At 41.4% G+C, this 25,919-nt stretch overlaps 1 protein-coding gene and 1 long non-coding RNA gene across 2 annotated transcripts; one reads left to right on the forward strand and one right to left on the reverse strand.

The window, feature by feature from the left end:
* The first annotated feature begins 109 nt into the window (after nt 1-109).
* Nucleotides 110-23,946, forward strand: LOC101741287 (DNA damage-binding protein 1). The gene is made up of 23 exons (XM_004924036.5): nt 110-351; nt 1,110-1,258; nt 1,493-1,758; nt 2,041-2,140; nt 2,732-2,837; nt 3,946-4,028; nt 6,241-6,394; nt 7,505-7,726; nt 8,786-8,948; nt 10,421-10,529; nt 10,876-11,054; nt 11,856-12,007; nt 12,283-12,454; nt 13,735-13,878; nt 14,603-14,726; nt 16,662-16,779; nt 17,880-18,013; nt 18,609-18,734; nt 19,928-20,077; nt 20,791-20,921; nt 21,309-21,481; nt 22,431-22,657; nt 23,328-23,946. The coding sequence occupies exons 1-23, from the start codon at nt 291-293 to the stop codon at nt 23,409-23,411; spliced, it is 3,327 nt and encodes a 1,108-aa protein (XP_004924093.1). The 5' UTR covers nt 110-290; the 3' UTR covers nt 23,412-23,946.
* On the reverse strand, nt 20,350-25,147 carry LOC134201441 (uncharacterized). The gene is made up of 2 exons (XR_009976733.1): nt 24,048-25,147; nt 20,350-21,554 (listed from the first exon to the last, which is right to left on the reverse strand). It is a non-coding gene; the product is annotated as an uncharacterized LOC134201441 (long non-coding RNA).
* Between the last annotated feature and the right edge of the window lie 772 nt (nt 25,148-25,919).

Raw genomic sequence — 25,919 nt, forward strand, 5'->3', positions numbered from 1 at the left:
AGTGTGCTTAAATAAGTATATTAAGTATTTTCATTAAAGTAATATCTATGGAACTGTCCTATACAGCCAAAGCTTCATGTTGATGACATGAATTCCTCAATGCATAAATGTCACAAACGTCAAAAAATCCGGCCGATCGATAAATGCGAGATAAAGTATTTGAACTCGCGCAGTCAGAGCGCGCAAGAGTCGGTGTTTTCGGCAAAATAGCGCATTGTTTTAATAATAAATGGCTGCTAAATAAAGTGTTTATATTGCGTGACAAAGTTTAAAAGTGAATAAAAACCATCATGTCTTACCACTACGTGGTCACAGCCCAAAAACAGACTTCGGTCACAGCATGTGTAACAGGTAATGTATATTTTGATTTTTGTTATTGCTAAATTGAGGTTATAGAAATAGGAATAGGATATATATTTTAAGCTAATATTAGTTTGGAAAGGAACTTAAGGAAGTATTTTACTATATTTTCTTTGTACAACATACTTGTAAGCATATGATTTTGTGTACATTTATAGTACTTATTGAACAATATATGTGCGCCAACAAATTTGGAATGAAGCTAATTCCAACATCTAAACTTTAGCGAAATCACTTATAATATACCGAATAATGCCGAAAAGCATCTAATGTCCTATGTCTGTATTTTGTATCTGAAACTCTTACTTTTTGTTTCGGTCTCCTTGGTCTTGTTAGACCAGTAAGGGTTTAGGCACTTTAGGCACTCATGAGCATTAGCTTACTAGAGAGATTAAGCTTACTAACATAATTAATTGAGCTCCAATAAGAAATTTGCCAAGAAAGAAAACTAGTCAATCCTTTCAAACCAATAACAATGCTGGATGCATTGTCTTCAAAAGTATGTAATAAAAACCACAAAAAGAAAAAAAAGCATGTTTTTTAAATACATTTCGGACATTACTGTGCAGCTTTAAATATATTGTAAGACTTTACAAAACATACATATCCCTCAAAACAGTGGCAGTGCAGATGCCATGCTTGGTGATGCCTGTAAATAATGTACATGGTATTTATTTTCATTATAATTATTATATTTAAACCAAAGTTGGTGATGAGCTTACTTATCCTTTATAAAACTGTTTATCTAGGAAACTTCACATCACCAACAGACCTAAATCTACTAGTAGCAAAGGTGTCTCGCCTGGAGATGTACTTGGTCACACCAGAAGGACTTCGCCCCATGAAGGAAGTTGGTTTATATGGAAAAGTTGCAAAGATGAAACTCTTTAGACCACCGGTTAGTAGAATTAAACTTTTATTCTACACTAATGCCTTAATTATATACCTATGTTTAGTAAAATTGAATACTTCTATATGTTTATAATTGCTTATATTGCCTTATTTGATTAATAGTTGATTAAAGTTCACTGATAATAGCTATTGGTATAAAGGTACTAATACATTACTGCCTAAAGCTAGTGTTGTAAAATCCAATTAAGTATAAAAAAACATGTAATCGTCCATTTTTCAGTATGAAAATAAAGATCTAGTATTTATTCTAACTGCAAGATACAATGCCATGATATTAGAATGGCGTACAGGTGCAAATGGTGATCTCGAAGTTGTGACACGTGCACATGGTAATGTATCCGATCGAATTGGGAAACCATCAGAGAACGGCATCCTAGTTGTGATAGATCCCCAGGCAAGGGTCATCGGGTTGAGGCTGTATGACGGTCTCTTCAAGATTATACCATTGGAGAAGGACTCAGCAGAGCTGAAGGCTGCCAGCTTGAGGTACATGTTTTATTTTTAATAAAAAAATATTTTAGAGGTACATTTACACAGATATTATCCAGTCAATCTAAGTGTACCATATTGTCTATGTATGTACTATTTCGAAAATAGCACAATCACATAATTAATATATTTTAATAGTGCATTTCAATAAAATTGCTAACCCAAAAATTGACTAAAGACATTGATTATTAGTTTTTTCATTCAGAAATCAACCTGAATCAGTATACTAGTTACCTAGCCACAATACTAAATTTAAAAAGTGAATTTAAATATGTTCAGGTTAGAAGAATTGAATGTTTACGATGTCGAATTCCTTCATGGATGTGCGAATCCGACATTGATACTGATCCATCAGGATACAAATGGGAGACACATTAAGGTATTGATTAATTGTTTTTTTTTTTCTGTAACTTTACAAGATAACCAATTGTGAGCGGTTGTTTGGGTAAACTGATTGTCTTGTGCTCTTAGGAGGAAATTACTGCAAATACCATATAATTATGTGGAATATACAATGTTGTTATGAGTGTAATTTTGTACATTAACTCAACTTACACAGTAGACAAATCCAGTATAAAGTATCCCCGCATAAAGCACGCAATTATTTTCTGAAATACATATTTAAGTCTCTTAATATTGCAAATGAGTCGACTATTATCAAAGCCGGCAATGTGACTTTTGGACAATTATTGGTAAATCAGAAAAACGAATTATTGACTTTGTATTCTATTGGCAGTCACAAAACTCTTCTGAACGACATCTTAGATAAATAACAGGTTAAGTATTAACCTTTATTTAATGCAAGTTTTGAACTGTATTCTTTGAAGGAGACGATTATATTCAAATCAATCTGTATTGATATATCAATAACATTTTTTTGTCCAAATGCACAGATTGCCACCTTTGATAATAGACGACTCAAATATTTCAAATACACTGTAAGTGTGCATAAACAAGGTTTTTTTTTCAGACACGCGAGATAGGATTAAGAGATAAAGACTTTATAAAAGTATCATGGAAACAGGATAATGTTGAAACTGAAGCATCCATACTCATTCCGGTTCCGAGTCCACTAGGTGATCTATTTTTTAACAAGATGTTTAAATAAAACTTTAGGCATGTAAAGCCTTAGGATTTGAACTTTGTCAAGTTCTAACAGTTGCATCAACTCGATAAAAACAATATAGAACTAAACAAATGTAGCTATTTCAGTTGTTTATACATGTGTCATATCTATTTCTGCCACCAAGTATGCCATTTTTAAGAATGGAACAACTGTATAACAATAATTCGACCGCCACTTTAAAACACTGAATTATCATTAACGCTCTATTGTCGATAGGCTCTTGTGACCACCAAAGGTGAACCATGTTGGTCTGCCATCTATAGAAGACAGTCTAGAATTTCTATTTATTTGTGGTGGTACTAACTGGCTTATGTTATTGATGATGTGAATATTGTGATACCATAATATTAGTTGGTGTTGGGTATAATGCTGGACTTTGTAGTATTTTTAAATTTATCAGAAACACCTGAGATTTTCTACATAATGTTGATTGTTACAGCTGTGTGTACAGATTTCAGCTCTTTTAAAGGCTAATAAAATAAAATTTTACCTTAAATATTTGTACTATATATACCTTTAAGAGAGAAAAAAGTAAATATTATTATTTTTATTACTGACTTAAGTAACCTATCAACTGAAAAAACATAAGGTACTTGTTTAATAATAATAAAAATAATAATAATAATAAAGATCATTTATTGCCTTTCACATCATAAAATGTAATACAAAAAAAAAGAAAAGCAAAAAAAAGAGAAAAAGGCAAAAGGATGTGGCTCAGTGATTGCTGTTCAAAGTTAATAAATTGAACAGCGCTGATTTTCAGTCACCCCCGTTTCCCTTTGGTTCTTTGCGGCAATGAAGACTCCGTACGTGTGTACATACTCAGAATATGGTATAAATTAGTAAAATTAGTAAATTATAAAAATTTAAGAAAAAAACAAAATAAAAATCAAATTAAATGGTGAACCCGAAAACAAAACCAAAAATTGAAGAAAAAAACAAAACAAAAATCAAATTAAATGGTGAACCCGAATACAAAACATAATAAGCACACAGTAATAACAACATGAGGGCAGCTTAAAAAAAATAAAATAAAAATAATCATGTACATTTTACAGGCGGAGCCATAGTTATTGGTCAAGAATCTATAGTGTATCACGACGGTCAGAGCTATGTGGCTGTCGCTCCACCGCAGATCAAGGTAACATAAAATATGTAGAATAGGGATAGCAACGCATAAAATAAAACTTCCAATGGTCCAAAATCTTCTGTTATAATAATAATTTAAAAATTAATTAACACTTTTATTACGCCTTGCTCATTTTTTAACCGTCTTCGCCATCTTCCTTTTCTCTGTGATTCCTGTCTATCATTCTCTTCTCCCTTTCTTTTCGTTTTCTCTCACTCTCATTTTAACGCTCTGTTCCACACTCTTTTCATACGTTCCGTTCTTACTAATTCTACATATATTTTGCCAAAATTAGAGTCCGAGACCATTCTCTTTGTGTGTGTGGATTAGATGAGGGTGTACCCTGGAGCAAATTTTCTTCTACTGCCCCAATATCGTCTCCCCTCTTTATGATATCCGTCCAAAAGGCATCCCTCGGCCTATTAATATTAATTCTCTATTAACTTTAGTAATGTAAATATTCTATGTTTTTTTTTATTGCTTACATGGGTGGACGAGCTCACAGCCCACCTGGTGTTAAGTGGTTACTGGAGCCCATAGACATCTACAACGTAAATGCGCCACCCACCTTGAGATATAAGTTCTAAGGTCTCAAGTATAGTCACATAGTATATGTAAATTTTTATCTGCTAATAATATTTATCTTTAAAGTAGTTAGTAGATAAATATGTTAGAATAACATATTTGTTTGTGGTGTTCTTAAAATTAGAGATTCGCGTATGGAAAAACTGATCAAATTTATTTGTATTTAGTTTTTGTTTCTCTAAGCACCTGTCATTTTTGTGTTTACTGTGATATTGGCAAAATCAATACCAAAGCCGTTGGCGCCAGATTTATTTATAAAAAAAATCTAATATATTTAAAACTAATTAATTTCCAACAGGCTTTGCTATTAATAAATATGGAATACATCAATTTGTTGAGCTATTTCATGGCCACCTATCTTTCATTTAAGGTACCATGTTCAGTACGGCTTAAGATACCATGTTAATAATATCTAAAAAAAATTACTCAGTTAAGTAAAAGAAGTCTAATGACACAAAGTACCAAAATATACAAGTCGCTTAAAGACAATTAATACAATAAAATTTAATTAAAACTACAAAAGAATAAATAAAATAGAAACTAGAATTAATATATAAGTAAATAGTAAGTACTCTTTAAGCATTTCAGCAACATCCTCTGGTGCTTGTCTGTTCTGCAAGCATTTCTTTTTCAAACTTTTAATTGTTTTTATTAGCTTACAAACGCAGCAGAGTCTGCTCTTGATGTACCTTTTGAGGTATGTAATAAAAATATCCGGCACTTGGTATATAAAAGGGAAATGCCAGATGGCCATAGTAATTTAAAGCCACAGTGCACATTTATACAGACTCATGATAATAACAGCAGACAACGGTAATAATTAATTAGTAAAAGAAGTGATTTAGAAAAAAGTTGGCATCTTAAAGTTTTATCTCTCGACAATCCATGTTATATAAAATGTTCTGTATGTAAAACCCTGTATTAGTTTATGTATTGTTTTATTTTATTTATAACTAAAATCTATTAGAAATGAAATAAAACATAAAAATTGAGCTGGAGGGAAAATATTACACATAGTACACAGGGCACAGCATCCTACTGTGACCGTATAGGTAAAAGTTGTCAATTTAAACCACAAAAAATGTACACAAACAGTCACAAGGCAGTTGTAAAACAAGCAATGATTTCGAAATTTTAAGATTTCCGGCTTCTATGAAGGCAGTAATGGTGTTGCCATAAAAAAAACAAAAAATCGATAAATCGATAATAGTTTAACTAAATCAATGCTATCATACAAAAATAATCATAATTATTGTTAAATGTACTTTCTGTGTTATTATATATATTTTTGCAAAATAGTGAACGATTGAAATAATGTATGATAGAAAAAATTTAATTATTTTTCCGGTTAATTTTCTGTCAACATATTTTTTGTCGGGGCAACAAAGACCGCCCTGACCACTGTTATTGTTCAGGGTAGCATCGGTATCTTCACCTAATTCCCTATTCCGTAATTCTTAATCAGCTTGTTCTCTTGAGGAGGTAGAGCCCACTGCAAGCATCCGGGGACACCCTTCATGGGGGGACAGTGTCTATGGGTATAAGCAACTTCTTAAAATCATATGGGCAGTTGAGTGCCATTTATCAACCGATATCGGTTCTCCATCAGTTCCGTGGCTGATGCAGCGCGTGGTTACAGATGACACCTATCAACTGTTACTGCCGCGTGGACAGCCGCGGCCTGCGCTACCTAGCCGGCGACATCGCGGGGAGACTGTTCATGCTGCTGCTGGAGTTACACGAGAAGATGGACGGCACGCAGGCCGTCAAGGACCTCAAGGTCGAGCTCTTAGGTAATCATGTTCTAGACACTAACAACGTCAGTTCGGTCTTTCTTTTTGTATATTACTAGCAGACCCGGCCACACGTTGCTGTGGCTAAGGTTTTTGTTTCTAAATAACACGCGGCCGGCTATGCTTATAACAAAAATTGACAACGTAAGAACAATTGGATTTCACTGTATTGCGTTTACTACGAAATAAATTTCACTTTTACACTTTAGCCTCAGCAACACGTGGTGTTTATGCCATTAAATTGTAGCTTATGTGAAACGTTGGTATTTTTAGCACAGCGCCATCTATGAGATATTAATGTCAGACAGTATTACAATTGTCTGTAAAAACTTTAAGGCGCCATCTGTTTTAGACTTATGAAACTTACAATTAATAACAAAAATCAACATAAATCATTTTATTGTTAAATAATAAATATTGCGACCATTCATCGAAATAAAAACCATCCTATCTTTCAAGTTGGATCAAACTACACACGGTGTGCAAATTTAATTTAAAATCGGTTAAGTAGTTTAGGAGTCCATCGCGGACAAACAACGTGACACGTGATTTATATATTAAAATATCAACTTCAAGAGACCGTTGGTAGCTTAACTAATATAAAAAAAGTATCTTAATCATCGTGTCTCAGATTTAAATTATTCTAATGCAATAATTAGGACAATTGAAAATTTTAAAAGGCACTCAACTATATGCCACTGCCACTACACTACTGCACCGCTACACGCATCACAAGACACCAGCAAACCCACACACCAGCTGATTATAATCGTATAACTGAATAACCCATCATGGTGCCAAACTATAACATTTCGGTAGGCAGCGGCCTGGCTGGTGCCCCTGGCATTGCTGACGTGCATGGCCCACTGAGTTTCTCGCCGGATCTTCTCAGTGGGTCGCGATTCTGATGCAGCGGTAGATTCTGCGGAAAAAGTAAAAAAAAACTTCCGTGGGCGGCCTTATTGTGAGTGGTTACCGTCGTCCATGGACTTGAGCAATGCCAGGGGCAGAGCCAAGCCGCTGCCTACCGTGGACAAACCGTACAATTAGTAAAAGTTTTATTTGAAAGTCCAGTGGCAGCGAAGAGCTTAATGCGGGGAAGTTTCGCAGGCGACATCCCCATCCCGGAGTGCATGACGTACCTGGACAACGGGGTCGTGTTCATCGGCTCCCGGCTGGGCGACTCCGCGCTGGTCCGCCTGTCCAGCTCCCGGGACGACACTCACCAGTACGTGCTGCCCATGGAGACGTTCACCAGCCTCGCGCCCATCGTCGACATGTGCGTCGTGGACCTCGAGCGCCAAGGACAGAGCCAGCTCATCACCTGCTCCGGTAACCAAAGCTGATCATTGTCATCATGTGTTCCCGTTTTTTTACTGGTAGTAGGACCTCTTCTGAGTCCGCACGGGTAGGTACCACCACCCTGCCTATTTCTGCCGTTAAGCAGTAATGCGTTTCGGTTTGAAGGGTGGGGCAGCCGTTGTAACTATATTGAGACCTTAGAATTTATATCTCAGGTTCGTGGCGCGTTTACGTTGTAGATGTCTATGGGCTCCAGTAACCACTTAACACCAGATGGGCTGTGAGCTAGTCCACCTATCCAAACAATAAAAAATAAATAAAAAAAAATCTCCTAAAAAGTCTGATTTACATAATAGAAATACTAGGAATAAACACAAGCTTGTTGTGCCGATGAGTAGGTTACATAAGATACGAAATTCATTCGGGTGTTTGTCTGTGCGCCTGTACAACAAAATCCCACAAGATGTTCAGAACCTACATATACATAGGTTTAAGAAAACTATTAAATAACATCTGTGCAATAAAGCTTACTATAAAGTCAATGATTATCTAGAAGATTGCACAAAGTGGGAATGAGTTGCTCGCTCTGGGCATTTCAATATTGCAATAATTGTTACGTTATAATACTCATTGTAAAAATTTATACACATTTAAAAAAAAAAATTAACAAAAGAAAAGGACATGCCCGCTGAGTTTCTTAACAGTTCTTCTCAGGACGGAGGCTGGTTTTGTGAATTGGCGGTAGCTCTTTTTGACGTTCAACAAGTATGTACTTTCATTTATGTTGAATTTTTTTTTTATTTGATTTGAAGGGTGAGATAATCTCATAGATTATAAATGCAACTTCGACCTTATTTCTCAATGTATAAAGCTCACATTGTGATGCCCACGGTTCAGTATAGTTACAACGGCTGCCCCAACCTTCAAACCGAAACTCATTACTGCTTCACGGCTGAAATAGGCGGGGTGGTGGTACCTACATATGCAGACTCACAAGAGGCCCTACCACCAGTAACTATGTAAAATATAAGTTAAAAATATATAATTAAAAGAACAATTAGAAATTGATCTGGTCTCATTGAAATCCAGGGGCGTTCAAAATGGGTTCGTTACGGATCATCCGCAACGGGATCGGCATCCAGGAGCAGGCCTCCATCGACCTGCCCGGCATCAAGGGCATGTGGCCCCTCACCCTCGCCCCGGACTCCGCCCACCACGACACCCTGGTGCTGTCCTTTGTCGGACAAACTAGGTACGCACTAGTCACTACTGGTTTATATGGCTTTGGAATTGGATGGATATATTATATGTATAACAAGTTTCCTTTTCGTACACGCGTGCTACCGAGGGGTCGGGGTTTGGGATATACAAAAGAAAGGCCAGATATAATTTATTATAAAAAAAATATGGCGTGTGTGCAACTTGGTATACGTAAAAGAAGTGAAACTTCTTTTAAGTTATTTTAAAAAAGTGAAACTTCTTTTAAGTTATTTTAAAGAAGTAAAACTTCTTTTAACGAAACATTTGCGAGGTAAATTTTATTCTCAACACGCCTAAAGAAGTTTCACTTCAAAAACACGATCGAGTTCTAATTTCGAATTTCCCTCCCTCCACATTTGCTTACGAGCGAAATTCAACTGTGGCGTCTCGTGAAACGGATCGGAGGTTTCAAATGTCGCGCGCCGTGTCGGAGGTCCCGCGCCATAGTCAAACCAGTTATATTTTTACGAGTATTTTTGACAATTAAAAACATTTTTATTGAGTACAGTAGATTGGGGGGAATAGAGACTAGAGTTAGAATACCGATAAATCTAGGATGTCACAATACTTTTGTTCGAGTAGTTGGATTTAACTTTGTTGAACTGAAAATGACTTTTACTTTTAGTGCTCAAGAATATTGCATAACTTAATTTAGTCATGAATGTTTTGTAACTCATTAAAGATATTAAAAAGTTAATTACCTAAATTTAGGTACCTACGCTAACAACTAAAAAGTGACAGCCCTATCAGAAAACTATTGTCCCCATACGTTATTCACCCCAAAGTCAAGGTGAATCGGGTATAGCTAGTTTTTTCAGTGTTTGTGTATATTTTGTAATAAACTATGTATAATAACGCATCGTATATAAAAATTTAAGCCTCCGGAACCATTTTAATCTCAATTTTATTGGTGAAACTTCTTTATCGACGTAGGGAGGAAAAAACGTATGTAACGTTTTTCGGTTACGCGCCATCTTAATTTCTTCCGTTACGCGCCATGTTTATTTTATTTTTATTTAGTTTGTTATCAACAGAGGTCGCGGCACGTAAATTCAACAATTCCTGAATCGCGGTGACGAAATGTTACACAGTTGATAGACGTTCTCGTATTTCTCTTGCTAAATCATACTCACCTGGCGTTGAGTTATCGTGATCATGCAGGCGGTTCCCCTAGGGTGCGGCTGCTCCATTGCACTACGGAGTGGTTGACCCTTGCGATTATTTTTATATTTTATAAGTTTCACTTCTACCGTGTGTGACTTGCACACACACACACACACACACATTTTTTTTATACTATAGATAGGGCTGTGATCTATACGAAACGGTCAAAAAGTAAAAATCTCAAAGAGTGCACATAGCAGATTTTGGTTTGACAATGACGATATTTCTGAGAGAAAGGTAATCAGATGTAGGTGCCGTGGTCGTGGATCGTCTTCCCGTCGTGATGAAGATCTGTTACAGGGTGCTGGCGCTTAATGGCGAAGAAGTCGAAGAGACGGAGATCAAGGGGTTCCTCTCGGACAGACAGACGTTCTTCACAGGCAACGTATGTTACGACCAGCTGATACAGGTGAGTCGCTTCAACGTACATTTCTCGGTTCAAATTCTTGTACTGTGAATATTCTCTTATTTTTTTTTACTTTTTATTTGCCTAGATGGGTGGACGAGCTCACAGCCCACCTGGTGTTGAGTGGTTACTGGAGCCCATAGACATGTACAACGTAAATGCGCCACCCACCTTGAGATATAAGTTCTAAGATCTCAGTATAGTTTTACAACGGTTGCCCCACCCCTCAAACCGAAACGCATTACTGCTTCACGGCAGAAATAGGCAGGGCGGTGGTACCTACCCGCGCGGTAGTGCTTGAGTTGCTTGTCTATAAATAGTATATTTACGTGTATTATCTGTGTCGCAGGTGACGGACGAGGGCGTGCGGCTGGCGGGTCGCGCGGGCGCGGGGTGGTGCGTGACGTCACAGTGGCGCGCGCCCGCCGCGCTGTCCGTGGTGGCGTGCGCGCGCAGCCGCCTCGTGTGCGCCGCCGGCCCGCGCCTCTACCTGCTGCTGCTGCACGAAGCCGCCATCGAGCTCAAGGCGTGAGTGCTGTGTATTTTTTTTATTGCCCTTGTAGGCAGACGGCCCACCCGATGGTGAGTGGTTACCGTCGCACATGGACTTCAGCAATGCCAGGGGCAGAGCCAAGCCGCTGTCTACTGTGGTATATTGAATGCATAACTTACGTCATTATAAATATACTACACCTACCAAACTGTGTAACAGTCCACTGTGCTTACTGCGAGCTCTAACGTTCTCGATCGTGTAATAAATTGTTTTTTCCTACCTAAGTTGATGGTCTTGAGAGACCATTTTAGCGTAACCTTAACTAGTAGGTGAGCTTACTGGGCTCAAAACTGAGGACGTTGCTAACGCGAACCCTAGCAAGAGCAGTGCTTCGCAGAATCTACCACCGGATCGGAAACGCGACCCACTGAGAAGATCCGCCGAGAAACTCTGTGGGCTGTGTCTGAGGGTTAATTTACTCGTCGAGCCCTTCGACGCAAGCGAAGGGTTCGGCGAGAACGGTAACCGATGCTTGAGGTATCTAAAAGCACCGTTAGTGGATCGGGAAGATCCAAAATGACGTATAGTATGATTTAGCAAAAGATTGAAGAGAAATACGAGAATGTCTATCAACTGTGTAACTCTCGTCACCGCGATTCAGGAATTGTTGAATTTACGTGCGGATCCCCCAGGGTGCCGCTGCGCCATTGCACTGCGGAGTGATTGACCCTTGCGGTTATTTTTATAAGTTTCACTTCTACTGTGTGTGACTTGCACACGCACACACATTTTATGTTTTTTTTTTGTATTTGAGACGTGCGTTTGTGTCGGCGCAGCGAGGTGTGCATGGAGGAGGAGGTGGCGTGCCTGGACCTGGGCCCCGGCGAGGAGCAGGCGCTGCTGGGCGTGGGGCTGTGGACCGACATCTCCGTGCGCGTGCTGCGCCTGCCCGACATGACGCCGCTGCACACCGAGAAGCTGTACGGAGGTGCGACCCTGTGTACTGTGTACTGGCTCCATCGAGCCGACCGACCCATTCTTAGTAGAGTTGGGTAGTTGACAGGAAAATCCACATACCCGAGCCTATAGACCGAATGGTAAACAGTCGTCGAAGGTAAACAATCTTCGAACCCGTCGCTTGCGACGAAGGGCTCGACGAGTAAATGAACCCACAGACACAGCCCACTGAGTTTCTCGCCAAAAAATCACACAACTTAGCTTCTCGCGTTCCCGCCAAAAAGTCGGATGTGTATTTGTTTGCAGAGATAATACCGCGGTCGCTCATCATCAGCGTGCTGGAGGGCGTCTGCTACCTGCTGTGCGCGCTGGGGGACGGCTCCATGTTCTACTTCACCGTCGACCAGAAGACCGGAGTGCTGTCCAACAAGAAGAAGGTGACCCTCGGCACCCAGCCCACCGTGCTCAGGACCTTCAGGTAACGCCCCACAGCAACCGCGCCCTCCGTCGACATATGGGTCACGTGACGAAATCGATAAGTAGTAAACATAAGCGAAGTAAACAAACAGTTCTTTAGTGTAATTGTTCGATCCGAACCCAGCGCCCTCGTGGCGGCCCAGGGCTCCGGAAACCAGCACGAGGTGCTCGTCGAACGTGTCCGCCATATGTACTGTTTTAACAAAATTAGCTTATCACTCACCGGAACCGATGACCTCGTCGTCTCACGCTGTTTCCCTTATGGAGAAGGGCTTAGGGCGGGAATGGATAAGGAATAATGATAATGAAAAAGCGTGGCGGTCTTGCCACACATGTAAAAGTAGAGACACTTAAAAAACACCTCCGAAACTTTGACTTCAGCATCTGTTTATAGTATTATACAAATTATACATTTGTTTGTATTATACAAACAGATTTAGAAGTTTATATAAAAGTTTATATTGAAGTAGAAAAGTTTATATAATTATATATTTTTCAATGAAACAAAATATAAAAAAAACATGAGCAAACTCTTACGCTATCGAGAACGTTAAAAAAGTCTCATTAAGCATGTACTGTAAAGTTGCAAAAATGTCCCTTAACCCTCTGACTGCCATGTGGGTCATCGGTGCCCTAAGTCGATTTGTATTACTAAAGCGCCCAAATATCTAGTAGACTCTGGGAAAGACGAATCCGAACATACTAAGTATAAATTTTATTTCTAAGAGACCTAAAATACTGAAACACATTAACAGAAATCGACATAATTACTTGAGTGCGCCACGTAGGACACCGGTGACCTACATGGCGGTCATAGGGTTAAACCAAATAGCCTTGTTTTTCCTACCTAGCTGAGAGCCTTGAGAGGCTACATCAACGTAACCTTAACTAGTAGGTGAGCTCACGGGGCTCAAACCTGACGATGTTGCTAACACAAACCCTAGCAAGAGCCGTGCTTCGCAGAATCTACCACTAGATCGGAAACGCGACCCACTGAGAAGATCCGGCGAGAAACTCAGTGTCTGAGGGTTCATTTACTCGTCGAGCCTTTCGTCGCAAGCGACGGGTTCGACGGGTAAATGAACATAGCCTTTGACCCGTCGACATGTAGATACATATCGAAGGAAGAAAGCAGAATTGTCGTTACTTGAAAAGATCAATTTTGTACTAGAGCCATATGTATTATAGGATAAGGTACAAAGTCGTTTAGCCCAAAACGCAAGTTCCGACATTTCCACTATCTCCCGCCGATATGTACAAGTGTAGTTGTGTTGTTTGCAGGTCGCTGTCCACGACGAACATATTCGCGTGCTCGGACCGGCCCACCGTGATATTCTCGTCCAACCACAAGCTCGTGTTCTCCAACGTCAACCTCAAGGAGGTCACGCACATGTGCTCGCTCAACGCGCAGGCCTACCCCGACAGGTACCGCCGCGCGCGAGCCCGCCATGTACCCGCCACTGCGTTCAAATAGCGTACATTGCGTGCGTCAATTCTAGTACACTCGTGGTAGGACCTCTTGTGAGTCCGCACGGGTGGGTACCACCGCCCTGCCTATATCTGTCGTGAAGCAGTAATACGTTTCGGTTTGAAGGGCGGGGCAGCCGTTGTAACTATGCTGAGACTTTGAACTCATGTGTCAAGATTGGTGGTGGCATTTACTATGTAGATGTCTATGGGCTTCGGTAACTTTGTAACATCAGATGGGCCTTGAACTCGTTCACCCATCTAAGCAAAAAAAAAAATGTGTAGACCCAGATAGGAACGAAGTTCCTTATTAAAAAAATATTAATTTTTAATTCTATTCGAGGTATAAAGAAAATAATTATTCAGGTATACATTTTTTAATATGATTTTTGTATTGATAAAAATAAAATAAAACGACGAAAGTTATCAAGTTTATTTTATCCACAATGATTTATAAAAAATATACAAGAATAATATACAAAGAAACAGCTATTTAAATGAATATACATTAGACACTGTATAGCCATCATACTAAGACTATACATAAATAATAAAAATCTTACGTTACGGACGTTTTTCCCGGTTAGGGCATCGTCCCATAAGGAACTTCGTTTCAACTATATTTTTTTGTTAACATTAATCATTGCTATACAAGTACAATGTTGTTGTCGCGTGTCGGCAGCCTGGCGCTGGCCACGGACAGCACGGTGACCATCGGCACCATCGACGAGATCCAGAAGCTGCACATCCGCACCGTGCCGCTGGGGGAGACGCCGCGCAGGATCGCCTACCAGGAGGCCTCGCAGGTCTGATACAACCCCCTACGTGTCCACACGATAATCCCCTCATCGTGGCCGCCTCTAACACCCGTATCTTTAGTCGTTTACACGAGCTTAACTCGACTCGACTCAACCTCCAACGCGCGTTTTGGTATGCTTAGTCGTAAAAATAAACTCCACTCAAACGTCCTTGGAAAAATTTCCTAACCGGAGTGAAGTGAGCGAACTGTCAAGTCAAGGTACGTCGCGACGTACCTTGACTGTTTTTCTGGTTTTCTATCAATGTCCAAATAGTATGTGGACCGCAAATGGAAATATATGATATTGTTGTGCAATGGCCTGGATCTGTGCATGATTCCCGCATATTTTGATAATTTAATTTTGATAATATTTATTAATAAAGTAAATAGTTCGAAGTTAGACATTTGAAACAACCTATTTTATTTACCTACATAAGAGTCATATTTTGCTTACTACCTGATAAATAAAGTCAATGCGATTATAAGTTTTATTTATGTAATAATAAACTGGTGGTTGTGGAAAAACACTTCAACAACACGATGCAACCAAAATCACACAAAAGCGGCGAATAAAAATACAAAGCCGGATCCGAAATCTAAAATAATAATAGGTTAGAAAATAAATAATACACTTTCAGATTTACCGCACGCACACATATTTACGAATAACTCAGCAACCAAAACATCAACAAGTTCATCTAGTGTCAAACAGACAGCGGCAGCTTGACTTTGACATTAAACAATGACCATAGACTACAGAACTCTATGGGTTTGATGCTAGCTTGATCAAACTTTCATCATTATTACCTCACTCGAGGACAGTTGAGGAATATTGTAATGGTCGACTAAAAATACCAAACTCGAGTAAGTTTGGAGGGAATTCTCGAGCATCATCGGATGAGTTAAGAGTGGAGGACTATTTTACGAAACGTCTAAAGATACGGGCATTAGTCATTACGGATCCTCCTGATCCATTAACGGTGCTTTTAGGTACCACAAGCACCAGTCACCGTCCTCGCCGAACCCGTCGCTTGCGACGAAGGGCTCGACGAGCGAATGAACCCATAGACACAGCCCACTGAGTTTCTCGTCGGATCTTCTCAGTGGGTCGCGTTTCCGATCCGGTGGTAGATTCTACGAAGCACGGCTCTTGCTAGGGCCAGTGTTAGCAACTCTCCGGTTGAGCCCCGCGAGCTCACCTACAAACGTTAGGGTGAAGCTGAAATAGCCTCTCAAGGCTATCAGCATAAGTAGGAAAAAAAAAGTTGCCGCCGCTAATTACTTATTCGACTCAAGAAACAGGGCAACGCAAAGCCGCCGTCTTTTTTTTTATTGCCCTTGTAGTCAGGGGAGCATACGGCTCACCTGATGGTGAGCGGTTACCGTCGCCCATGGACTTTAGCAATGCCTGGGGTAGAGTCAAGCCGCTGCCTACCGCTTAATAGTCTCCACAAGCCTCGTTTGAAGAAGGACATGTCACAGCGCCTGTAAATTTGTCTTGTGGGATCCCTGGAATTCACTCTCAATGCTTTTAGGACCCTAAAGCACTGGTCAACAGAATTACAATTAACCCTCAGACACAGCCCACTGAGTTTCTCGCCGGATCTTCTCAGCGGGTCGTGTTTCTGATCCGGTGGTAGATTCTGCGAAGCACGGCTCTTGCTAGGGTTCGTGTTAGCAACGTCATCAGGTTTGAGTTCCATGAGCTCATCTACTTATTAGGGTTACGCTGAAATGGCCATTCAAAGCCATCAGCTTAGGCAGAAAAAAAAATCGTTTGGTCGCATTCCCGGTGCCAGGTGCGGAGACCACGCAATGGTAAGCGCAATGTGGGACGCACAAATGCGCGCAGCGAGGGACTGGTACAATAAAGCAAAGGATGCATGTCCACGCAGCCTAATGACTCTCCTTGTCTAAGATGCTCACGCTTGCTCACCCGCAGACCTTCGCCGTGATAACGATGCGCGTGGAGAAGCTGGAGTGGGGCGGCGGCGAGGCGGGGCGGGCGCTGGACCACGAGCTGCACAACCTGCTCATACTCGACCACCACACCTTCGAAGGTACCCCGCGACCCAGCCCCTAGCTCGCTGAATGATCCTCAAAAACGCGTGATCTTCATACTTGTGCATCGTATACATACGTACACTTATCAATAAACCATCATTATTACACGTTGGCATTTGAAGGTAGGTAGGCAGCGGCTTGGCTCTGCCCCTGGCATTGCTTTAGTCCATTGTCGACGGTAACCACTCACCATCAGGTGGGCCGTATGCTCGTCTGCCTACAAATGCAATAAAAAAAAATTTGAAGAAACGAGGAATTAATGACAATTCCCACGACTCTATTCTTGGTACTACTTTTTTTTATTGCCTTTGTAGGCAGACGGCCTATACGGCCCACCTGATGGTGAATGGTTACCGTCACCCATGGACTTCAGCAATGCCAGGGGCAGAGCCAACCCGCTGCCTACCGCTAAGTACTCTCCACAAGCCTCGTTTGAAGAAGGAAATGTCATAGCGCTCAGGAAACACCGTGGAGGAGAACTCATTCCAAAGCCGGATGGTACGTGGCATAAAAAATCTCTGGAAACGCACTGTGGATGAACCCAGTGGCTCCAGATAAATTTCAGATAATGTCTCGACTGAAATGTGACAAATATTTTTGTCCGATTAAAAAATAAATGTCCTTCTCCTTAAAACAGTTTAAGATAACCTGTTTAGATGAGATCAGGTTGATTTTTTTTAATGGATTTTATGACCTGGTAATTAAGACTTGTAGGTCATGTCTTATTTTAATTTATATTCTTATTGTTATGAAAAATTATAATATGGAGTGAAATGAAATGAAGATGATTAATTTGAGACATTAATTAACTGGGATGAAATTAAATGAAATGAGATGAGGTGATATGGAATAAAATAAAGTCACAGTAAAGTGGTGATTATTTATTGACATTTTTTCAGTGGATTTTTTGGAAGATCCCAAGAATCCCACGTTTGTGCACTCTCAAAGATACTAAACAGTTAAAATAAAGCACCGTTATTACGCATTTAAACTTGAAGAAACACTAAATAGACAGAATAAAACAAATCACATAACCTCATTCCTCGCGTTCCCGTGGGAAAGTGAGTAGAGGTTGACGCGGGTGCCCTTGTCGCAGTGCTGCACTCGCACCAGCTGATGTCGAGCGAGCTGGCCATGTCGCTGATGTCGTGCCGCCTGGGGGACGACCCCGCGCACTACTACGCCGTGGGGACCGCCATACTCAACCCTGAGGAGCCGGAGCCTAAAAAGGTGACGGGAGCACTAGCCTCCCCGCTGTGTGTTTGGGTGCTAAGTAGACATCTGCAACGTAAATGCCATCACCCTGAGTTGTAAGGTCTCAGTATAGTTACGACTGCCCCGCCCTTCGAATCGAAAAGGCATTACTGCTTCGCGGCAGAAATAAACGGAGTGGTGGTACCTACCCGTGCGGGCTCACAAGACGTCTTACCCACCAGTAGTTATGCAAATTATAATTTTGCGGGTTTGATTTGTATTACACGATGTTATTCCTTCACCGTGGAAGTCAATCGTGAACGTTTGTTGAGTACGTATACGGTAGGCAGCGGCTTAGCTCTGCCCCTGGGATTGCCGAAGTCCATGGGTGACGGTAACCACTCACCATCAGGTGGGCCGTATGCTCGTCTGCCTACAAGGGCAATAAAAAAAAACGTATTTCATTAGAAAATTTGGTACCCGCCTGCGGAATTCGAACACCGGTGCATCGTTAAATACAAATGCACCGGACGTCTTATCCTTTAGACCACGACGACTTTCAAACAGGTTCTCCCACTTAAAATAGTTTAAGAATCCCCGGCTCAAATAATATAATGACTATCATCAACAGGGCAGGATACTGCTGTTCCACTGGTCCGAAGGGAAACTGGTACAAGTAGCCGAAAAGGAAATCAAAGGGGGCTGCTACTCGCTGGTGGAGTTCAACGGCAAGCTACTGGCCGCCATCAACAGCACGGTGAGCTTCAATTTCGGTCCTTTGAGTACAAATAATTGCTTCTTGTGAACTACTGTCTGCCACCCACAGTAATACTGCCGCGTGCACCCCACAGTAATACTGCCGCGTGCACCCCACAGTAATACAACCGCGTGGCCCCCACAATAATACCGCCGCGTGCCACCACAGTAATACTGCCGCGTGCCCCCCATAGTAATACAACCGCGTGCCCCCCACAATAATACCGCCGCGTGCCAGCCACAGCCATACTGCCGCGTGCCACCCACAGTAATACTGCCGCGTGGCCCCCACAATAATACCGCCGCGTGCCACCCACAGTAATACTGCCGCGTGCCCCCCACAGTAATACAATCGCGTGGCCCCCACAATAATACCGCCGCCTGCCACCCACAGTAATACAATCGCGTGGCCCCCACAATAATACCGCCGCGTGCCACCCACAATAACACCGCCGCGTGCCCCCCACAGTAATACAACCGCGTGGCCCCCACAGTAATACAACCGCGTGGCCCCCACAATAATACCGCTGCGTGCCACCCACAATAACACAGCCGCGTGCCCCCCACAGTAATACAACCGCGTGGCCCCCACAATAATACTGCCGCGTGCCACCTACAGTAATACTGCCGCGTGCACCCCACAGTAATACAACCGCGTGCCCCCCACAATAATACCGCCGCGTGCCAGCCACAGCCATACTGCCGCGTGCCACCCACAGTAATACTGCCGCGTGCCCCCCACAGTAATACAACCGCGTGGCCCCCACAATAATACCGCCGCGTGCCACCCACAGCAATACTGCCGCGTACCACCCACAGCAATACTGCCGCGTGCCACCCACAGTAATACTGCCGCGTGCCACCTACAGTAATACTGCCGCGTGCACCCCACAGTAATACAACCGCGTGGCCCCCACAATAATACCGCCGCGTGCCACCCACAGCAATACTGCCGCGTACCACCCACAGTAATACTGCCGCGTGCCCCCCACAGTAATACAACCGCGTGGCCCCCACAATAATACCGCCGCGTGCCACCCACAGCAATACTGCCGCGTACCACCCACAGTAATACTGCCGCGTGCCCCCCACAGTAATACAACCGCGTGGCCCCCACAATAATACCGCCGCGTGTCACCCACAATAATACTGCCGCGTGCCACCCACAATAACACCGCCGCGTGCCCCCCACAGGTGCGGCTGTTTGAGTGGACGTCGGACAAGGAGCTGCGGCTGGAGTGCAGTCACTTCAACAACATCGTGGCTCTGTACCTGAAGGCGAAGGGAGACTTCATCCTGGTCGGGGATCTGATGCGCTCCATGTCGCTACTGCAATATAAACAGGTATCACAACACACACCCGTAAGGCTTATGTACGGAGTGTGTAATTACACTTAATTCAAAATATTAATACTCGTTACAAGAGAACGACGCGCGTCTCATCTACATATTAATACGTGAAGCAAAAACTTTGTACCCCTTTTTAAGAAAATTGCGAGGACGGTAGAGTATGAAATTTCCCACACTTATAAAGAAAATAGAAAAAAAGTGCAGAATGTTAATATTTTTTTTATTTATGCATAAAAATGCATTAAAATCAATAAAAAAAACACGCATGCATACTATTTGTTTATTGTCAAACTAATCTTATTGCCTTATAGTCTGTGATCAAATTGAGAGTAGATTAATTATTGTTTGCCTTTATTAATATTTGTCTAAAGTGTAGTCTTGGCGAATCTGTGATTGTAGAAGTTTAAGAGTCTTTGATAATAGAATAATAATAGAGCACAAACTTATAGTTTCAATTAATTATAGACGAATTTCGACTACTGTGTGCTTAGTGCGAGTTTCTTAACGTTGTCGATAGCGTAAAAGTTAAGCCAATTTTGTATGCGATTGGAACAGCGCCCCTAGCGACAAACGTAAGCAAATGATACAACTCCATATAATTATAAATATGAGCTAACTTTTACGCTATCGAGAACGTTAAAAAATTCGCACTAAGCATACTGAGGGGCCACTGGTCCTAATTTTAAATCGTGATATTTGTGCATCAGATGGAGGGCAGCTTCGAGGAGATAGCCCGCGACTACAGCCCCAACTGGATGACGGCCGTGGAGATCCTGGACGACGACACGTTCCTGGGCGCAGAGAACAGCTTCAACCTTTTCGTTTGTCAAAAGGACAGGTGAGAGAGAGAGAGAGAGAGAGAGAATACACTTTATTGCACACCAAAACAATTTATATAAAAAACAGTCAAAAAGCAGATACATTTGTACAATAGGCGGTTGTTATCGCTAAAAGCGATCTCTTCCAGACAACCGTTTAATTTACAGAAATTCTGGAAAATATAAAAATATTGTAGGTACGTTGCAGTATACTAAAGACAATATATTATTATAGAAATATATACATACAATAAATATATACCTTTTACATATAATATGAAATATATAAGCTAACTGATTTATATACCAATATACATACTTACATACACATCATAAAGGAACAGTATGGAAGTGTCGGTGGGGGGAGGGTTGGGGGGCGAGGTCGGTAACGGCTTGTGGGTCCACAGCGCGGCCACCACGGACGAGGACCGGCAGCAGATGGGCTACGCGGGGCAGTTCCACCTCGGCGACATGGTCAACGTCATGCGCGCCGGCTCCCTCGTGGCGCCGCACCACCACGCCGACTCCGCCGCGCCCACGCACCGCCCCGTGCTGCTCGCCACCGTGCACGGCGCCATCTGTACGTACTCGCACATTCTCCTTGTAGGCACCGTCGCCCATGGACTTCGGCAATGCCAGAGCCAAGCCGCTGCCTACCGCAAAGTATTGACATCACTACATAGTATAAAACAAAGTCGCTTTCTCTGTCCCTATGTATGCTTAAATCTTTAAAACTACGCCTCGGACTTTGATGCGGTTTTTTTTAATAGATAGAGTGATTGCAGAGGAAGGTTTATATGTATAATAACATCATTAAATAGTGGAGAAATCAATAATAAATTACAGTTTCCGAAGCGAAGCGAGGGCGGGTCACTAATTTATGTACATATTATAATAGTTTTAAAAAAACTAATAAAATACACTTTTATGGAAATCCAACAAAAAAATAGTAAATAAATTTTAATAAATTTTGAATTAAAAATAATGTAAGAAAAAATGATTTTATTGTAAAAGCGTGGGGTATTTTTCAGAATATGTATTAACAAAATAACCCTTCTACACATATCGGTTCATAAAATATTTATAACTACTTATACAATGCACCCCACGCTTTTCTTAACAATAAAATCACTTTTTCTTACACTCTTTTTGATTCAAATTTATTAAAATTTATTTTCTATTTTTTAGTTGGATTTTCTATAAAAGCGTATTTTGTTATTTCTTTAACTATTACTTATTTTCCATTTCTTACTTGAATTTCTCTGAATTTTTTTCAATATTTTTTTTATTATTTAATGTCATCGATCCTTAATACCGACGTTTTGAAGGGGATCAAAATTATGTTCAAAGATTCCGTTACAAACATACATTCGAAGCTAAAAAAAGCGTATTAAAAAACAGACCTCTAAAAAAAATTTTGTAAACTTTAAACAAAAAAAATCTGTTAACGAATAATTAAAAATGGCATTTAATAGTTTTACTCTTGCGTGTATAATATATATATCTATCTATGTATTTTCTGGGGACAGTTTTAGTGGCTCAGATATCCCAGGAGCTGTTCGAGTTCCTGCAGCAGGTGGAGGAGCGGCTGTCGCACTGCATCAAGTCCGTGGGCCGCATCCCGCACGCCTTCTGGCGCTCCTTCAACACCGACATCAAGACCGAGCCCGCCGAGGGGTTCGTCGACGGGGACCTCATCGAGACCTTCCTCGACCTCAACAGGGACGTGCAGCACGACATCGTCAAGGGACTACAGGTCGCCGCACTACACATTAGCAATCACCTACTCATCCTTGGCTCGTCCTCACAGCCCACCTGGTGTTAAGTGGTTACTGGAGCCCGTACATCTACAACGTAAATGCGCCACCCACCTTGAGATCGGTAGGCAGCGGCAAGCCAAGGCTCTGCCCCTGGCATTACTGAAGTCCATGAGCGACGGTAACCACTCACCATCAAACTGAAACGCATTACTGCTTCACGGCAGAAATAGGCAGGGTGTTGGTACCTACCCGCGCGGACTCACAAGAGCTCCTACCACCAGTAACAGTTGACACTTCAGTCTTTTCTTAATAAATAATTGATAATCAATGGACTATTAAAATTCATTTTTTTTATTACGGTTACCAGTGCTGATTGGTTACGTGAGCGGCGTGGACATGTTAACATGCAAATGAAGTCTTGACTCGGAAGTCTCAATGTTACTCTACAAAAACCATTTCGCAGTCGCCCGTACCGGCCCCCAATACCCGTACCGTAAAATCCGGAAAATTTTAGTAAAACCAACATTTATGTTTCTCTGCTATACCATCCGTGTCAACCTGCGAGGCATTACTCTACAGTGGTCCCGATAGAACTGGCGGGGGGACGCCCCCCAACCGCTGCGGACGAGCTGTCGTTGGTTAATAAAATGTGAAATCGTGTTTCAGATCGACGAGGGCAGCGGCATGATGAGGGACGCCAAAATAGACGACTTAATCAAAATAGTGGAAGACCTAACGAGGATACATTGAGCCGTTGTAATAAGCAATCTATTTGTAACTGTTATGGTGGATTGGGTTATGCGAGAGGAACTAATCAGCTGCCAAAGCCTTCAAAATTAATAGCAATTCGATTAAATCGATATTAAACTTTATGATACTTAATTAATTGGTCTAGATTCGTGATACACATTAATAATGAAATTTGATTCTAAAACGCGAGTCTTTGGTATAAACAATAACGCAGTAGTGCCAAAATGATTGGGATTCAGATTTTTAAATGGAAATCTAAATGAACAATTATAGATCTGTTTATCATTAGTTGGAGAAAGACTGCTAGGTGGCGCAAAGGGCGGCCCAATCAATAAACCATTTCATATTTCCAGTTAATAAAGTATCAAAATTCAGTATTAGGAGACTGCGTTAGAAAGGCTACAGAAAATTACATTATTCACATTATTCGTTCGAGGCGTGGTGCCGTCTCGCATAACTACGTTCATAAATAATCTTCTTATATGTGTAATAATAATGTTTTTTTTAAATTTCAATAAAACTTATTGATGTGTAATTTGGAATTTTATTATGTATTGCCACAACGAGTGTACACACACGTCGTGCCGCTACTAAAGATGCTCAAAGTGAATAATTATATCCTTCAATAATACTTACCGATAGTTCAATGTGATTTAGGGTGGATTCGACCAAACTTAAATTTATACTCGAGTAACTATACGAGGAATAACCTATTCCATGATTTTAATCTCGAGTAAATCCATAGTCGTTTTTCCACGTATACTTGCGCTAGGAATAACAATACGCGAATAGCAGAGTGAATGGTGAACAAAAATAAAATCCGGCAAATAAATGTTGTTGTTCAACGGCATAGTGTAAGAGCATACATATCGTCAACTCGATTTTGCCGTATTTTAGTGTGAAAAAGTAGCTGTTGTGAAAGATATCCAGCTGTCAAACGTATTATTTTTATTTGTTGTTTGTTTGAGGGAAATGTCAAGTTTTGTCGTGTGGTTTTATCTTTTTTCGTTTAAACGTTGCATTATACAATGCCAGACTATTAATAATAATTTAGTGCATTGCGTTGACTTGAAATTAAAACAGAATAAATATTTATGAAATGACAGAAATCAGATGTTGGACTGACAGACGCCATTACTTTATTCTAGGAATAGCTCCGTTATTCCGTGCGAAACGGCGGTATAGTAACAATTCCCGAATAGGCCCACTATTCTTAGAATTGTAGATGGTAAAACGTAAAATTGATTTACTCTCGATTAACTGACGAGTTATTCTAAGAATAAGATTTACTCTTGTTTGGTCGAATCGACCCTTAGTGGTTGTTGTCCTGTTAGAAATAGTTTTGCACTAGGGTAGTGGCTGATGTAGTCAGTGTTACCCAGGGGCGTCAGCTTGAAGTTGCCGCTACCTTGAGGCATGAGGCAAGTCTCAAAGAGACGTAGAACGGTGCGGCTTCGCTACACCTGCACTTATGACGCGATCTTTACTCTTTAAATTTCTGAAGTCGATCGTATTTAGAGAAAGTCGATCAACCAAAGGCCTTTTTTCCCTACCTCCCTGATAGCCTTGAGAGGCTATTTCAGCTTCTCCTTGACGTGTAGGTGAGCTCACGGGGCTCAAACCGACAGTGTTGCTAACACTCCCGCTAACACTTTGCGGAATCTGCCACCGGATCGGGAACGCGACCCACTGAAAAGATCCGGCGAGAAACTGGTGCTTGAGGTACATAAAAGCACCGTCAATGGATCAGGAGGATCCGTAATGACGTGCTTAGGGCATCGTCGACTGTTTACCATTCGGTCCACAGCATCGGGTATGACAATCAATCAAATGCCTGAGTTTTTTATGGCTATAGAATACGGCCAGCAAAATGTCCACCCTTGATGTGTGAGGTACAGTCAAACCGCAGCCTACCGTCCTTTGTAAAATCTGATCGAAGGAAACACGTCACAGCGATAAAGTGAATAAGACGAGTCGTTAGAGCGAACGATTGGTTTATTTACAGAAGAGAGCGCCATCACAGTTTCGTGTTTTTCACAGTATTTTTTTGAGTAGCCCATTTAATCTTTACCTGCCATGAAGGTCACTGTTGTTCTACGTGATGCACTGCAGTAATAATGTTGAGACCTGTTACTAAGCGCCTGGATTGCCTAATTTAGCCTTCTTTTGTTTGTTAAGCTGTTTTAGTCTTTTGGTCTCTTAGAAACATATTAATTCTAAGTATCTTCGGATTCGACTTTCCCAGATTCTACTAGATATTCCAGCGCCTTAGTAACAGAAATCGATATAATTACATCAGCGCGCCACATAAGGCACGGGCGAACCTCGCGACAGCGGGTTAATCAAAATTACCTCCTCTTTTAATTAAATTCTCGTTAGCCGCTCTAAGGCGCACTCAGTGAGATTACAATCCATTACACCGATCGATTAATAGACGCGATGTATTAGAACCATTTCGAAAGGGTTGTGGAGTACTTAACGGTTGGCAGCGGCTTGGCTCTGCCCCTG

This window comes from Bombyx mori, chromosome 25 (genome assembly GCF_030269925.1).
Source record: "Bombyx mori chromosome 25, ASM3026992v2".
Classification (NCBI taxonomy): Eukaryota; Metazoa; Arthropoda; class Insecta; order Lepidoptera; family Bombycidae; genus Bombyx; species Bombyx mori.